Raw genomic sequence first — 18399 nt, forward strand, 5'->3', positions numbered from 1 at the left:
GCCAACTGAAGCCTGGGATTTTACAAGCCAAGGAATCGAGGGAGGATTGGAAATGAGAGTGCATGTGTGCCCAGGGGGGAAAGGTGCAAATATCTCAGGGCAGGGAGGGAGCCAGTACAGGTGGAGCCAAACGTTTCAGAAGCCACGGATGCAGGGGGCTTTATGGGGAGTGCATGTGCTGAGGGCAGAGGGAAGCTGCAGTGCAAAGTGGATTCACTTTTGTTATGGGTGCCCTCTGGGGTTCTGCCATGGCTCAGGCTGCATGGCCACTGCTTCCATGGCCATCTCCCCAACACTCTGCTCCTAACTACGGTGGGACACCTCCGGAAGAGGCAGCACTGCAGAAGCGGCCCCCAGGGGCTGTGGAAGCAGAAGGCTTTGGAGGAGGAGCTGCTCGGCACCGCCACCAGGGGGCGGTCTGTCATCCCATCAAAGAGGGTGGGAGGAAAAACGCCTCCATGGCTTGCCGTTGCTGCCTCTTGGAGAGGTGTAAGCTCCATCACACTCGATCTGTGCTCTCCATTTCCCTGGGTGGCAAGAACACTGGGAAAACCATAGCTAACCTTCTTCTGGTCGGGGACACCCTTTTCCACCTCAGTTACTTGCTTTCAGCTGGGGATGTGCCTTTCCACGGTGGGAGGCTTGGAGAGTGGGACAGTACCAAGAAGATAGGAGCCGGCAGCTTGGACTTAGGAGAGAACTCAGCATGGGAGGGCAGAGGGGCTCTGCGGCTGCAGCAAGCTGTAGAGAGAAGTTCTGTTCCATACGTACGAATTGATATCTATCTGATGCATGCAGGGCGGCAGTGCACTGGGTGCTGGGGTAGAAAGAATCCCACACGGCCGGGCGCGGTGGCTCACGCTTGTAATCCCAGCACTTTGGGAGGCCGAGGCGGGCGGATCACGAGGTCAGGAGATCGAGACCACGGTGAAACCCCGTCTCTACTAAAAATACAAAAAATTAGCCGAGCGTGGTGGCGGGCGCCTGTAGTCCCAGCTACTCGGAGAGGCTGAGGCAGGAGAATGGCGTGAACCCGGGAGGCGGAGCTTGCAGTGAGCCGAGATTGCGCCACTGCACTCCAGCCTGGGTGACAGAGCGAGACTCCGTCTCAAAAAAAAAAAAAGAAAGAATCCCACACAGCCCCTGTTTTTGTTCTCCAGCCCACCCCCTGGCAGAGGTGCTAACAGCTGTGAGAGCAGCCAGTAGGGCAGAGAAGGAGAGAAATGAAAAGCGAAAAGCGTGGCCCACAATAAACTAGAGAATCAGTCCCAGGAACCCTGAGAGAAGCCTGTTGTGCGGGGATGGCTCTTGGGCTTTGGAGAGACACAGGTGTGAGTCTGAGCTCCGGCTGGATCTCTGCCACCCACAAGCCTTGTGTTTACATAATTATTGATCCTTTTGAAGCCTTGTTTCCTCGTGGAGGAATGGTGATAATGCTGTCACAGAAGCATTATGAGGACTGAATGAAATAAAAAAGATCACAAGGAATACCATTTTCTTTTGTGTTCCTACTACGTGCCAGTGACCGTGCTAGGTTCTTTATGCACACTTTTTGTCTGTTTAATCCTCACAACCATGAACGGCAAGTGCAAACACTGCGTGTGACACGTGACTGCAGCTCCATAAACTCAGCTCCCTTTGGCTGGAGAGTTAGTGGCAGGTCTCCGTGCACCCTGCTGCATACACACCATAAGGTTCCAATTATTAATAAATGTCTTTATGATAATTATCAGTGATTCCAAAGTCCTTCTGATAATCCAAAGAACTTTAAATTAAGACACTTGGAAATTCTGCATATTTTTTCTCATTCTTTTGCTATCTTTGTAAGGGTTACATTTTATATAAGTATATGTTGATCAATAGAAAGCTTTATTTAGTGTTTTCAAATGTAGTCCCTGTTACCTAAAGAAATACATATTATACATAAGGCTGTTATCTGGTCATAGTCCACTTTAATGAGAACCGTGAGTGGACATAAATGTAAAAGAGACAAAACAGAAACCCATTCTCATATACAATTGAATTCTGTGAGCATATTAACTGCTGTCATTCCATGGGAATCATGCTTTCAAATTCTCATCTATGTTATCTAGCATCTGCAGATACTAGTGTCTTCTAAGTAAGACACTGTACAGTAGTTACTCAGTATTTCATCTTGTTATGGAAATGTCACATATGATTAAATCTTACATACCAGACCGGCATATGAATGAAATAATATTCTTCATAGTAAAACAAACTTTAGTTTCTACCTGTACAGAAAAATGCCCCATTGAGGGCTTCTTTTAATACTGTTTAATACTTTTAATAGGATTTTTTACTCTCTTGGGTAAGTAACCAGTGTTGCACAATCAAGTGAAAAGGGATGGGTTTGTTTAATCTAACAAACACTTATGTTGGCTCAGGCAACATAATTAGTAGGAAAAGCCAAGGAAATATAATGATAACATTTTGACTCTCTGTGAGACTATACTATTGCAGCCTACAGGCCACCTTTGGGCACAGCCTATTGGCGGGAACCTAGCGATAGTAAGATCTCAGTCAGAGGTTTACCCTATGGCGTGTCTCTCCAGGAGTCTTTGAACGGGCATCGACAGCTTTCCCAAGAAGCGCTTGATGATGGGGCGGCTCTTGGCAAACTTGTCCTTCACCTCAATTTCCAGCACGTCAGTGGGCAAGGACACAAAACTGAATTGCTGCAATGAAAGAATATGTCACATCAATTAACTGAGAGGTTGGAGGGCTGGCCAATTCCCAGTCCATCTGCCTTGATGCTGCCACTGTAAAACATCCTAGCTATAATATACATACATATATAAAGGGTCTCAGAAATGCTGTGAACCCTGTTTATTCAGTAAATGAGGGGCAGCGACAAGACGCTTCCACAGGGCTTAAAAATAGGCTTATTCTTTGAGATTCAAACAGTAAAATCAGCACATTTTAAAGAGAAAGAATGCCACCAAAGCCTCACCATACTTGATTGAAGGTATTATCATACTTAAAGAAAGAACAAGCACAAACTCACCTGTAATTAAGAAAATGTACTCTAAATCAACAATGCAGTATAGTTTTTCATGATTATGATGGAAGAGATTTCTAGAAGTTTGGTAATACCCTGCATCCTTGAGAGGGGGAAGAGACAAGAATTCTCGCACTGTTTTGGTGGGAACGTAAATTGATTTGACCTTTGGGAAGGGAACTGGCAATATTTACTGGCATTTAAACTGCAAATCCCTTCAACCTAGAATTATATTTTTAGAGATTTTCCTTCTGGATTAACTTGCACAAATGTGCAAAAGATACATTTAACAGGGATGTTTATTGGAGCATTACTAACAATAGCAAAAGACTGGGGAAAAAACCCAAAACTCTTTACAAAGAGGAAACTGGTTAAGTGAAGGCTGATAAATCTTTGAAAGTGAGAACTCTGCCATCGTTAAAAAGAAAGGGGTGAATCAACATGCACCGACGTGAAAAGACACCCAAGAAACTAAGTGAAAAAGCAAAGCACAGAAGAATACGAAGAGTAGGATTCCATTTGTACTTTGAACTGCAGAGAAAATGTCTAGAGGGGGATGCTCCAAACTGAACTCCAGGAAGTGGGCTGGTAGGGGAGGGAGAAAGCAGGTCTTTTACATTTTACTTCATTTGATTCTAAAGTATTCATTTGTTAGCCGGTTGTGATGGTGGGCACCTGTAATCCCACCTACTTTGGGAGACTGAGGCAGGAGAATTGCTTGAACCTGGGAGGTGGAGGTTGCAGTGAGCTGAGACTGCACTACTGGACTCCAGCCTGGGCGACAGAGTGAGACTCCATCTCAAAACAATATACACAAAAATTTAAAAAAGTATTTGTTAAATAGTGTATGGTGTGACTTTTAAAATAAAACAATAACAATTAAAGGAAGACCGTGACCATCAGAAGTTGGCTTGGTCAACATGAATGTCAGGCCTCAAAGCCCAAGCTAAGCCATCATATCCCCTGTGACCTGCACGTATACATCCAGATGGCCTGAAGTAACTGAAAAATCACAAAAGAAGTGAAAATGGCCTGTTCCTGCCTTAACTGATGACATTACCTTATGAAATTCCTTCTCTTGGCTCAGCAGTTCCCCACTGAGCACCTTGTGACCCCCACACCTGCCTGCCAGAGAACAACCTCCTTTGACTATAATTTTCCACTGTCTACCCAAATCCTATAAAACGGCCCCACCCCTATCTCCCTTTGCTGACTCCAGTTTTGGACTCAGCCCGCCTGCACCCAGGTGATTAAAAAGCTTTATTGCTCACACAAAGCCTGTTTGGTGGTTTCTTCACATGAACGCGCGTGAAAATTAAAAGTGTAAAAAGGAGACTCGGGAAGGTAAATGTTAGCATTGCCCAGCCCAAACTACCTAGGAGGAGGAAGTCTTAATTAACATTGAATGTTACAGTCCCCTTAATCAAGGGCTATGAAACATCTGAAATAAATACATATTTTCTTTTATTCTGATGAATCCTAACAGCAATCTTTTTTTTTTTTTTTTTTTTTGAGACAAAGTCTAGTTCTCTTGCCCAGGCTGGAGTGCAGTGGCACAATCTCGGCTCACTGCAAGCTCTGCCTCCCAGGTTCACACCATTCTCCTGCCTCAGCCTCCCGAGTAGCTGGGACTATAGGCGCCCGCCACCACGTCCGCCTAATTTTTTGTATTTTTAGTAGAGACAGGGTTTCACCGTATTAGCCAGGATGGTCTCGATCTCCTGACCTCGTGATCCACCTGCCTCAGCCTCCCAAAGTGCTGAGATTATAGGCGTGAGCCACCACGCCCGGCCTAGCAATCTTTTAACTTTAGTTGATTTCTATTTACAGAGATTAAATATGTTGGGCATGCTAATGTGAGTATCTTCTTTGTGGCAGTCAGGATGAGCTAGGGCATGCTGCACTAACAGCCAACTTCCAAGTCTCAGGGGCTTCAAGTTGTATTTCTTGCTCACATTCTCACTGTGGGCTGATGGAGCAGCCACCCTCTCAAGCATTGCCAGTTACAGTGACAGAGGCAAAAAGAACTCCCCCTGTAAATAAGTGTTCACTTCCAAACATAGCTCCTCAGAACTAGACACAGGCCCTAGCCACCCTCAGGGAGCAGGAAGTATAATCCTATAGGGTGCCTGGGAGATGGACCACAGAAATATTTGACAAACAGAACTAATGAGTTCCACAGTGACCATGTGGTACACCTGATTGCTATTACAAATTAGTTTTAGTTAACTCCTATATAACTCCCAAGAATTAATCATTCCCAGTACTGAGAAAACTGAATTATGGGCATGTCAAGTTTGAGGATCAAACCCAGGAATAGGTACTACTCTAAAAAGGCCTTCCTAAGTGAGAATCCCGCCCTGCTGATTGTCTCAGGTCCTTAAAAATTCTATGTTTTTGATCCAGTTATTCCATTCTGGAGTGTATTATAATATATCTTCTAATCCAAATGCCCAACAATAGGTTAGGTACATTGTGATATGCACATATAATAGAATAGTTCATACTTTTCTAAATTATAATAATTTATATATAAATATATATAATTACATGTAACACTAAATGCTAATAAGATGGAAAATGCTTGTTTTGCAGTATTAAGTAACAAAAGCAGGACAAATACAATTCATGATCACAATAATATGAATTATAGGAATAGAAAAAGACTGGAAAAAATTACAACAGATTTTATAACAGTTGTTTTACCAAGTAAGAATATATGTTCCCCCATTTCCTTTTTCTGTATTTTCCATGCTTTCTATAACGAACAACTATTATTTGCACAAGGAAAAATATAATCACCTTTATTAAAATGAGACTATTTCTACCTACAGTAGCCTACATGAGGCACTGAAGTTAGCTTATCAAAATATATTATGAAACTTAGCGAGAGCTTCTGGGTTCTTTCCTCCCTCCACAAGAACTTTCTTCTTAAACTCTCTTCACACACCCACCCCTTCATCCCAGACATCAACCTCTCTCCCCACCAGGCCCTCGTCTCCATGCCATGGTTACTGGAGTCCATGTAGACCCCCCAGCTAGGTCAGGCTCTGTTAAGAACTAGTGAGTAGTCCTGAAAATGTAAAAGTCTGTCTGTTTGTGGACAAGCTACTTGCACCCATGAGCCTCAAGCCAGTATCATGGATTTCACCTGGCTACCCTGACTTGGCCTTTACTTCAAGCCTCTGAAGAACCTTTGGAGTGAGATAAACTTGGCTTTATTCCTAGCTCTACACATCCAAGTTCTGGACTCTGTTATTCACAACCTCTCCAAACTTCAGCATCTTCACCTATAGAATGGGAAAAGAAGGCCCATGCCATGTTAGACCAAGTTTCTTCCCTCTCCATTCCTATTCTATCCAGACCCCACCTGCCTCATGATTTACTATTACCTTCTCCTTTTGACTCTCTGGTTATTGAACTTTCTTAAGTTTACTAACTCATTTCAGCTGGCCCTTAATGGCCAATAATCCTATACAGCTGTTTGTAGTAATCTGTAGGCCTATTTCAAATGCTTAGTATGCAGACAAAAGCTATGATTGACCTATTACTAAGGCCCACTCTTTGTTTCCAGAGAAATGGCCACTTCTTGGTTAAAAGATAAATTTGTGAACTATATCTGCAAAAGGTTTTTTTTGTTTTTCTTTTTTTAAAAAGGATGTATTGTTGCCTAAGCCCTCTGCTGGTTTGGGAATTTTATCTCCTTGCCTCTTACTTCAGCAGTGAAAGAAAACCAGTGTGGAAATGACAAAGCCAATCCTGGGCATCCTTGGGGGTCTGATGTCTGGCTATTTTCCATCTTTGTCCTTTACCTTTTGATCTGAGCTTTTCAGAGTAACTGTAACACATGCTTGGGCCAACCAATGAATAAATGGCTCCTCACCTCCTCACAAGCCGTGAAACTGTCCTAAACAAAAGACTATTGGCACTCGGGTCAGAAAAGAAAGTTCCATAGGTCATTTCTTCATCAGAGCATCAGAGTCTGAATTCTCTTTATTGGCTTCATTTTAGGACTCAACTGTCAGGCCTTTTCAACTGAGCAGCAGCAGCAGGAAGACAGCTATACAACGCCCACCGCTGGGGCCACTATGAGCAAGAATGATGCATACATATAGTATTCCTACAGGATCAAGCACCCTTCTGGCTAAAAGTAAACTTTCTTTTGTTTAAGCACAGGTGTTGGGATTCTTACTTTTGCTTTGACCAGTGGGTCTTAGCCTTGGTTCTCAGAATAATCTGGAAGCTTCCACAATAGTACCCATTACTGGGTCCCATTCTTGACTATATTAGACTCCCTTGAGAGAGTGGGGCACTGGTAGTGTTTAAAGCTTCCCAGGTGACTCCACTGTGCAACCGGGTGGAGAACCACTGTTCTCTCAGTAATAATCTATTTTAATATCAAATAATGTTACAGTTAGGAAAGTATTTCTTACACCAGATCTAAATCTTCCTCTGTGGCCTAAATATTTAGTCCAATGATCTGTAAAGCATTCTTCAAACCTGAGTTTAATAGCTTATTTTTTGTTGGTATTCTTATTAATGGCAGTGGATGGAAGTGGATCTCTACCCATCAGATGCCAGTGACACTCCCCTAGATATGGTAGCCAAAAATGTCTCCAGACATTGCCTCATGTCCTTTGGGGAGACAAAATCACCCTTGTTGAAAACCACTGATGTGCTCCTATCATCTTCAGTCTTCCAGAGAGATATTAGGACTGGTGCTGCAATATAGGAGGATGTTATTTATCTTGTTTGTGTTGTTTACTCAATAGGCCATTTATGGAACTAAGATGCTTATTATATTCCATCTTGCTTCAGAAACGATCTGAGGTAGATCGCCTCTAAACAGAACTTTTATAGATTGAACTTAATGAAATTAAAACAGGGTAACTAACTAAAGGAAATATTTAATTGGCAATTATGTAAAGTGGTAGCAGTTGCATAATGAGCAATTTAGGCAGAAATTAGGAGAGGGTTGGTAAATAAAGGAGGGGAAGGTTGTATTCATTCATTCATAAACACTTGTTGGGCACTGACTGTGAGCTGGATGCTGGGACACACCTAACACCCTTCTGTGCTGGAGTGCTGGGGCCACAGCCTTCAACTTTAGACCTCAGAGTCTTACATTGCAGGCAGACAATGACAAAGCACTGCTATAGTAAGGCTTCCCAAAGGCTCAGCCTGATGGTCAGGTAGAGGTGATTTCCCAGAGAACATAATGCTTTAACTGAGTCTTAAAAAATAGACAACTGGCTGGGTGCAGTGGCTCATGGTTGTAATCCCAGCACTTTGGAAGGCTGAGGTGGGTGGATCACGAGGTCAAGAGTTCAAGACAAGCCTGGCCAAGATGGTGAAACCCCATCCCTACTAAAAACTACAAAAATTAGCCAGGCATGGTGGCAGGCGCCTGTAATCCCACCTACTTGGGAGGCTGAGGCAGGAAAATTGCTTGAACCTGGGCAGCGGAGGTCGCAGTGAGCCAAGATCGCACCACTGCACTCCAGCCTGGGTGACAGAGTGAGACTCCGTCTCAAAAAAAAAAAAAAAAAAAAAAAGCAAGTATTGGTGGGATGAAGAAGGGGGTGGGAGGAACATTCTAGGTAGAGGGGTGCCATGGGCAGGGGCTGAAGTTCACAGAGTACATGAGTCCCTTGGGGAACTGCAAGTGGCTTACTACGTCTGGGTCATACTGGAGGATCTTGTTGTGGATGAAACTGAATAGATATGTAGAATCCAGATCATGAACAGCCTCCTGGCCAGAGCTTGGACTTATCCTGAAGGCATCTGGGAGCAACTGAAGGATCTGCACCATGCAAATGACACATAGATGTGGTGTCAGGCCTGGAGGTGACCCACAGACGGGTGGCCCATAGATGGGTCAGGCCTGGAGGAGGCAGATCAGGTAAGATAAGTGCAAAGTGGTGGGGAGACTAGCAGGCAAGGAGAAAAGGGTGGCAGAGTGTGGACTGGTTAAATGTCAGTGAGAGCTATGGCGTGGGAGAGGAAGAGGTCACAAATTCCCGAGCCTGGATTCCCAAGATTGAGGGCATGTGGGAGGAGGGACATAGCTAGGAATGCAGAGAGGGGCTGAATGACTGAGTGTGCCAAAGCAATGAAGGAACAGAATGATGGAAATAGAGGCCTGGGTATGGAAGGATAGAAGACTGTACAGGGCTGGAGAGCTTGTGTTATTTCAACAAGATCTAGGGTGTGAGTGCAGGAATGGATGGCTCATGGTGAATATAATTGAAGGTCAAAGAGATTGGGGTGGTCAAGGAAACTATGAGTCATTCATGTAGACCTTGATCATCTGGAGAAATGTTAAAGACATTGTTAAAGAAAAATAAAAACGGGGCTGGGCACAGTGGCTCGTGCCTGTAATCCCAGCACTTTGGGAGGCCAAGGCAGCAGGAACGCTTGAGGTCAGGAGATGGAGACCAGCCTGGCCAACATGGTAAAACTCCCTCTCTACTAAAAATACAAAAATTAGCCAGGCATAGTGGCATGCGCCTGTAATCCCAGCTACTCGGGAGGCTGAGGCAGGAGAGTCGCTTGAACCCAGGAGGCGGAGGTTGCAGTGAGCCGAGATCATCCCACTGCACTCCAGCCTGGGGGACAGAGCAAGACTCCATCTCAATAATAATAATAATAATAATAATAATAATAATAATAATAATAACAACAGAGAAAAATAAAAATGGAGGCCACAGTCTAGATATACCCCAAAGCCAACTGCCCATAACCATGTAATCAAAACTTGTCATGCTAATTTCCCTGAAAGGCTTTTTCTAATTATAAACATAAAATGTAAGCTTTAACATCCTTGTCCACATGACTCAGTGAAATTAAACCAGTCAGCTATAGACAGATCGGCTTAAACAGCTCTGTTTTTCTTGAAAAGAAAAACGATAATGTATAACAGCCAATCATGGAAAAAGTCAAAATACTTCCTCCTTTATGCTTTATAAACTCTGTTGTAACTGCTTAGTGGAGCTTTTTACCACTTGGTTTGAAGTCTCCCAGATTGTAATCTATACTTTTTGTGTGACAATGAACTTTGCAATTTTTCCTAACTTGATCTGCTTTTATTGTTGATATTATAAAGGGAAGATTGTGCCATGGTAGAAAGAGTTACTAGCTACGGCAGAGTAAATAATAGGACCCATTATTTCCTCAATGTAGCTAAGATGATGAAGATATGGATGTGAGGGTGATGCTACAATCAAAAAGGAGAAAACTTTTTGGGAAATTTCAGACATGAGTTAGAAAGTATTTTCACTTAGTATATTCATTTACGGAGAGGTATGAGAAAAAATGACTCCAGTCTGTGAGAACAGAGGTATAGTGATTCATTTATGCACACTCACAAATTTATGAAATTCAGAAAAGGTTAAGGATGGAAAACTGGTAAGGAAAGTTAATTTGATTTGGGTTGTGTTCAGTTTGAAGGGGTAGAGGATATTCAAGAGTAAGGCAGGAATACCAACTAGAAGTGGAGATTAGATACCTCATGATGTGGAGGAAGGGTAGTCTTAACTGTGTGACATAGGTCATGACATCAGTTAGACTGGCATCTGGCTTTGCCTCTCCTCTCTTGCAGCCAGATATAAAGGGGGGAAATGAAACACAGGTTTCATTCACAAAAGGCTGCCTGGTACCATTCAGCCAATGCCATGATTTATTACTAATGGAAATTAAATGGACTGGACTTGGTGCTTTCTGTGTAAAAGTTCTCCCTGGAGAAGAAAGAGCAGGCAAGAAGCAAATGGAGCATGTGAACTACAGCTACTTTTCCTTAGAACCTTGGAATGTATGTGACTTTCAATTCAGGTGGCACTAGTCATTAGGTTTAAAAATGACATTCAAAAATAGTGCTGCCTAAAGTCAAGGACAATGATAGACAACTCCATTAGTAGAGTAGGAATTGAATCAGGAGCATTCTTCCCCCTTCTTGCTAGCAACATAATGGCGTTTTACATTAAGAAGTGGTGCCCTTGGAGTCTGGTCATGGGAGAAGATCTGCCCCTCCCAGTAGTGTGTGGTTTGACTCTATCCTAGGAAGGAAGTGCCAGAGACCATGCTGCTGAGAAGTAAGCCTTGTAACTGCAGGGAATCTGCATATATGTTTATATATATATATATATATATACACATATATATATGCATATAATATATGGAAAGTTTATATTTCTTCTTGAAATATTTGCATAAGAGCAAATAAACTGGATTTTGATCAAGCCTTCACCATCTCGCTCCATATGAGAATCCTCAGCCACAAAATGGAATAATACTGATTTTATTTATAGGTACTGCTATGGCAAATTAGGCCAATATTTAGTTGTGGTTTGGTAGAATGGGAAGCAAGGTCTCTGTGTATGTGTCTAAACATGTAATATGCATATAATTGTATATGATATGTAAAATTTGTATATTATATATTTGTATATTATGTATCTGTACATATTTGTATACATACATATATTACACATATATGTATTCTGTCTATATCTGTATCCATATTTATATTTATATCCATATGTATATCTCCAATCTTTTACTTCTGGAGATGATTCACTTAAACACCTATAGAGAAAGCATAGGATTGGATGAACAGACTGGAAACTAAGAACAAAATCTGCTGTGTGATCATAAGCAATGTAACTGACCTTCTTGTGCCTACTTTAGAGTGCCCAGAACACAGAAGGAAGAAAAGAGCTATTATTCTAACTTTGCCTTCCACACATGCTTTGTCAGTAAATTGTCATCTTCAGTGATGCTCCTCATCTGCATATCTTGGTCAACCTTGATCAACCCTTGGTGAACCTTCAGGAGCCCATATCCAATCAGTCAGTGAGTCTAAATTTTCTTCCTCACTCTAGAGTCCATTCTTTCGCTTTACTTCCGCTAGTCTATGTATGGCTCTTGTCATTCCTTGTCCTTATAATTACTTCCTAACTGGTCTCCCTGTCTTCAGCTTCTCTCTTACAATTGTCAATGAAGTTATGTCTCTGAAACGCAGAAAAGCTTGGTACACAGAAACCACATGTGACGTGAACTGAGCACACTGATATATGAGAAAATGAATGAATGGCAACTTCCTGTGGTAACTGGATAATGATACTGCAAAAATGGAATACAATCCAAGTTTGTGGGTTAGCTTAAATATACTCCTTTATGCATGCTATAATGCACACTCAAAGCCCAACTCACACCAGTTTTTGTTCTGGCAGAAAATCTAAGGATTACATTATAGTGATGGACTTCTCTGAAGAGGAAGCAAAGTGAAACTTTTCATCTGGTGTGGGGTGTGGCCACCTACACAGGTTGGCACTGAAGGATAATAAATGTGGTAGAGAGAATTCTGAGATGGTCCTCAAGATTTCTGCCCCCTGTGTACACACTCTGTAGAATCCCCTTCCACTGGGTGCAGGTGGGGCCTGTGAATGTGTTGGATGCCAAGCCATGATTAGATTACCAAGCAACTGACCTTGAATTAATCAGTGGACGGGGAGATTATTTGGGTGAGCCTGACCTAATTAGATCAGCCCTTAAAAACAAAAAGATTGGGCCCTGTCTGAAGTCAGAGGGACAAAATGTGAGAAGGATTCAATGCAAGAGACATTCTCCATCAATGGCTTTGATGACGGAGAGGGTCAGGTGTCAAGGACTGCTCTGGCCAATAACTAGCAAGGATCTCAATTCTGCCAACAACCTGAATGATCTTGGAAACAATGTTTTCACCAGACAAGGCCCTAGATGAGAACACAAGTAGTTTCAGCATCTGAGATCCTGAGCAGAGAACTCAGGTTATGCCCAGACTTCTGACATACAGAATTGTGAGATAATAAATGGCTGCTCTTCTAAGTGCTAAATTTGTGGCAATTTGTTATGTACTGATAGAAACCGAATGCAGTAGTCTAAATTAGGGCAAGTAACAGCATAATAGAGATATATTTTGAACAAATATGCAGTTATTTGTTGACAGTTAATGTTTACATCAGTGTGCTGTAGGATCTCTGAAACTTGTTTCTACGTGATGTTGACAATTCTAAGAAAAAGAGCTCTGAAGAGAAGTACTAGGTTAAAAGGGTGAAGAAATTTTACTCTTAGGTGTCTCAAAGGCTTTAATTATACAAATGCGCATTGTGAATTTGCAAGATAGTATGCAGTGCTTCCATATTTGACTGTGGCATCTCCCTCTGCGTGTGTGTGTAGTATATGGTTGACTGATGTTACGTTGATCATAGTTGGGGAAACTGTTATTTTGTGTCTAGTTACACATGAAAGTACTGAGGGAAAAATAACTGTCAACCTAGAGTTCTATGTCCACAAAACTCTCATTTGAGAGTGAAGTAAAAATAAAAACATTTTCAAATATACAAAGACTTAGCTTAGCAACCACAAACTTTCAGGGCCTTTTTTTCAAACTTATAATTTATAGATTATAATAATAAACCAAGGCATCAGATTAATAAAAAGAGATATAGTAGAGATATAAAAAAACCATGGTTGTTCTCTCTCTATATTTTTGGAGATACAGCTTCCACGTTTTGCATATATTTTGGGTATATTACTATGAAAACATTCTGAAAATAAATAGAAAACATATATAATGAATATTTTCTAGAAAACAAACATTTTAAAATTAATTCAAGAGGAGATAGAAAAGTTGAATAAATGACAAATAATTGAATTGATAATCAAACATCATGTAACCAGAACACCTTATTAATACATTTTACCAAAATTTCTTGGATCAGATAATCCCGGTCTTTTATAAGCTAATCAAGAAAATTTTTAAAAAGGGACATCTACCCAAATCATTTTCTAAGGATAAGACATCTTTGATACAAACTGAACAAGCCTAAGAAAGGAAATGAAAGACATTTTATTAACATAGATAATTACAAAAATCCTAAATAAAATTAGCTGCAAATCAAAAACAGTATTTGTGGCAGGGCGCGGTGGCTCACGCTTGTAATCCCAGCACTTTGGGAGGCCGAGGAGGGCGGATCATGAGGTCAGATCGAGGCCATCCTGGCTAACATGGTGAAACCCTGTCTCTACTAAAAAATACAAAAAATTAGCCGGGTGTGGTGGCGGGCGCCTGTAGTCCCAGCTACTGGGGCAGCTGAGGCAGGAGCATGGCGTGAACCTGGGAGGCGGAGCTTGCAGTGAGCCGAGATTGTGCCACTGCACTCCAGCCTGGGTGACAGAGTGAGACTCCGTCTCAAAAAAAAAACAAAAACAAAAACAAACAAACAAAAAAAAACAGTATTTGTATGAAAAATACTAAAATATGTTTTCCAGGCCAAGTGTTATCCATATGACCCCTCCTCTGAAATCAAGAGACTCTTTCACCTTGGTCATTTCTAATGTTATTCAGGAGGGTGTGCAAGACTTTTGACATTCACCTTTTATACTAACTTTATTTCATCTTTCTTTTTACTAAAACATTTCCCTGGTTTCCTGTTTCTCACCTATATTTAAATATATTTTATCTTGCTGTGTTCTATGTATTTTGTATGTTTTCAGTATTAGAAGGGATGCAAATATTTGAAAGTGTATCTATATATAAACATGGATGTAAAAGGATGTTCTGTGACCTCAGATTTGGCACTTTTGTGCTCACAGGAAAACTCAGGTCATTAAGTGCCCCATGATTGGTCAATAGTTGGGGCCAGATACCCTCCTCATCCCATCAGACAGCTTGTTAGTAAGAAAATTTGGACTCCGTCTCTCCTCATCCCAGTCCCAACAATGCAGCCATAATCCTTGCACAGAAAAGTTGAGGGGGATCTCTAAATCCCTTTCCATGACTCTGTTTTCTCTCAAAGGTGCTGGAGTAGAAAAAAGGGACAAAATAATACATGTCCTCTTTCTTCTCTGCGATGGCTTGAATATCCCTACGAAAACTCATGTTGAAATTTAGCTGCCATTGTAACAGTATTAGAGGTGGGGCCTTTGAGAGGTAATTAGGTCATGAAGGCTCTGCCCTCATAAATGGATTAATGCCATTATTGAAGGCATTAATTATCAATGGGTTCCTGATAAAAAGGATGACTTTGGCCTGGTTCTCCTTTCTCTTGTCTCTTGCTTCTGCTTCTGTCTTTCTACTATGTTCTCACCAGATGCCAGTGCCATGCTACTGGACTTCCCAGCTTCCAGAACTGTGAGCTGAATAAACTTCTTTTATTTAGAAATTACCCAGTCTGTAGTATTCCATTATAGCAACAGAAAATAAACCAAGACAATTTCCAAGACCCTCAAACCACAATTCTGATCTGTAGTGGATGGTGCAGGAGGCTGGGGCAAGAAACAAGAGATGTAAGCTGAATAAAAAATTAGACCTGATTGGATTACTTATAAATACAAGTGACCAGAAGGTTAGGGAATATGCCCAAGACATTATTAAGATATCCTACCGAATTGAGACTGCTCAATAAAGCATCTATCTATCTATCTATCTATCCATCTATCTATCTACCTATCTTCTATCTATCTATCTATCTATCTATCTATCTATCTATCTATCTATCTATCTATCTACCTAGCTATCCACATGTGTACATCTGCATAAATGTACACGTGTGTGTGCGTGTGAGTGTCTTGGCAAACATATAAAATATCCACTTCTGTTCAAATGTCCTTGATTGTATTACTTGGGCTTGAAAGCTTATTGCAACTCCATTGCTATGGCTTTATGGCTTTGCCATTCCACTGTTCGACATTACCGGCAGGCTGCATAATATCCCCTTATGATTACTTTATCGATCACTGGACTTGTGCTGTATTAATTCTGTTTGTATGTTTCTCTCAAAAACACACTAAGTTATACCCATACCCATTAATCCCTCCCTAATACATAATGTTCTCTTAGTCAAGGATGGATACGTTAATAATTTAAATGTTTTTCATAAGCTTTTACAAGATACATAATACCTTCTCTGCTCCCATTCTGGGCTTAAAATTAAAAAAAAAATCCCAGAAAATGTGGGATTAGCTAATTAATCATGGTATCAGTATAGTGATAATTACATAATACATGAAATCAATAGCATAACCACAGTAATTCAGTTGTTACAAAATTGCAATTTAATTTACAATATCACAAGAACTCTATTGATATTTCCTGATATTTTTAACTTTGAAAAGACTGTTGTTTTATTTTATTTATTTTTGAGACAAGGTCTTGCTCTGCCACCCAGGCTGGAGTGCAGTGGTGTGATCATGGCTCACTGCAGCCTTGACCTCCCGGGCTCAAGCCATTTTCCCACCTCAGCTTCCCGAGTACCTGGAACTACAGGCACACACCACCATGCTCAGCTAATTTTAAATTTTGTGTGTGTGGAGATGGGGTTCTGCTATGTTGCCTAGGCTGGTCTTGAACTCCTGGGCTCAAGCAATCCTACCACCTTGGCTTCCCAAAGTGTTGGGATTAGAGGCGTGAGACACTGCACCTGGCCTGTTCGTATTTTTTTAGTAACTTTTTTTCCAGGCTAATAACCCATTGCCCTGAAAAATGCTGAGAAAGCTACACGGAGCAAAGCCTGTCATGACTTGAGATTTGTCACTGGAGCATAGTTATTTTCTTCCAGCAAGACAAGCCTGATGGAGACAAAGACGGGGACCTGCTAAGAGGGCCCCCAAAAGGATGGAATCACAGTCAGAGATGAGCCTGGCTGAAGTGGAATTTCTGCTGTGGCCGTTTTATGTAGATATGCCAAAGACAACTGCCTACCATCTCTGAAATTTCTTTGGTTCTTTCCCGCCTGCCTGCTCCATCATTCCTGATTCTTGTATTTCCTCGTTTCTAGATACTCCTTTGGCTCTGTCTGTACCTGGTTTCTGTTTTTCTGAAGACTTCGTGCTTAGAAATCTGCTTAGATCTGCTCTCCTCAGACTCTAGCCCCACCTTTGATTTTTGGTATCAGTCTTACAGGATGTCACTTTTAGTGTTAGTCTTCAGCTTTTTCAATCAATGAACGAGGCACCAGTTCCAGCTCCAATCTGTAGTGTTTGCCAATTTTCTTGGTGTAAATACTCCCTCGATGGCTGATTTCACTAAATGTGGAGTTGGGAAGAGGTGCACATGGTTGGTTCCTGTCAGCTCACATGAGCTGGCTCCAGCTCACCACCCACCACCATAGATGGATGTGCCAAGCTAACCCCTCGCCCAGTTCACTCTATTCCTCCATAAGACATTGGCAATGGTTTTCAAGGAGTTTCACTGCTGCTCTCAAAAACTCTCTTATGTCCTCAGAAGTTGAAAAATGATGCTAACAGACAAGTACAAGGAACACTTTGGCGAGTGAATATCAAACAGTGTGTCTCTGAGTCTCAGGTTCTGTGAATGAGCCTCAGGCATCACCGTAGAACAAGAGGCAGTACCTCCAGTCTCCCACCCCACATAAACAGAAGAGTGTCCCCTGTGTTTTCATGTTGGTGTTCCATTCATGAGTTCCTTTCATAAAATGGTTCAGCAGCTGATTTTACTAACAAAAGAACTGATTTTTGTACGTAGATGATGGTTGTCTATGTCAGGGAACTTAAAAAATCATTTGTGAAACTGCTGTCCTGGGGAAATAATGCCGCCTTTAGGGCTGCCCACACACTCACCACCAGTACCAGCTCTGCATTTCAGAGAATGATTTTCTTCCATAAATGTGATTTTTTTGTGCTAATGACACTATGTTTACTTTGTCCGGGTCAAAAGCACACTTTAATGTCTGATTAAATTATCTCGTAATTTCTAATCAGTCAGGACTGAAGTGAATGATCTATCTTAAACCAATCAGAGATTGTTTACAACTCCTTGGGGCTGGCTGATGACAGTAATCACTTAGCAATTGTGCTTAAATCCTGGAGACCACGACTCTTGGCCAGGCACTGTGATTTATCTCCAGGTGATGGGGCTTTTATCTTAACCTGGCTGCTTGTTCTGCTCCATCAAAAAGGTTTTGGCAATTTCCCTTTCTAATAAGTCTCATTCTCATTTACTCATGATGTTGTTGAAATGATTAAATGTGGTAACTCTGGTAAACAATCTACCGGTATATATAATTGTGGTAAAGCACTCGGCATCAAGAAGTATCCTCTAAAGGCCAGGTGCTGTGGCTCACGCTTGTAATCCCAGCACTTTGGGAGGCTGAGGCAGGCAGATCACCTGATATCAGGAGTTCAAGACCAGCCTGGCTAATGAACATAGTGAAACCCCATCTCTACTAAAAATACAAAAAAATTAGCCAGGTGTGGTGGTGTGTATCTGTAATCTCAGCTACTCGAGAGGCTGAGGTAGGAGAACTGCTGGAACCCAGGAGGCGGAGGTTGCAGTGAGCCGAGATCGTACCACTGCACTCCAGCCTGGGTGACAGAGCAAG

At 41.7% G+C, this 18399-nt stretch overlaps 1 protein-coding gene across 7 annotated transcripts in view; it reads right to left on the bottom strand.

Annotated features, from left to right (window-relative positions):
* Window positions 1-18399, bottom strand: part of HECW1 (HECT, C2 and WW domain containing E3 ubiquitin protein ligase 1) — a 462565-nt gene that overhangs the window by 125700 nt on the left and 318466 nt on the right. For all 7 annotated transcript variants that reach the window (XM_032758252.2, XM_032758254.2, XM_032758251.2 and 4 more), the window contains one exon: window positions 2554-2696. In XM_032758252.2, the coding sequence (XP_032614143.1) occupies window positions 2554-2696 (143 nt within the window). The remainder of the gene's footprint in view (window positions 1-2553; window positions 2697-18399) is intronic.

Source organism: Hylobates moloch, unplaced genomic scaffold, assembly GCF_009828535.3.
Source record: "Hylobates moloch isolate HMO894 unplaced genomic scaffold, HMol_V3 SCAFFOLD_1, whole genome shotgun sequence".
Lineage (NCBI taxonomy): Eukaryota > Metazoa > Chordata > Mammalia > Primates > Hylobatidae > Hylobates > Hylobates moloch.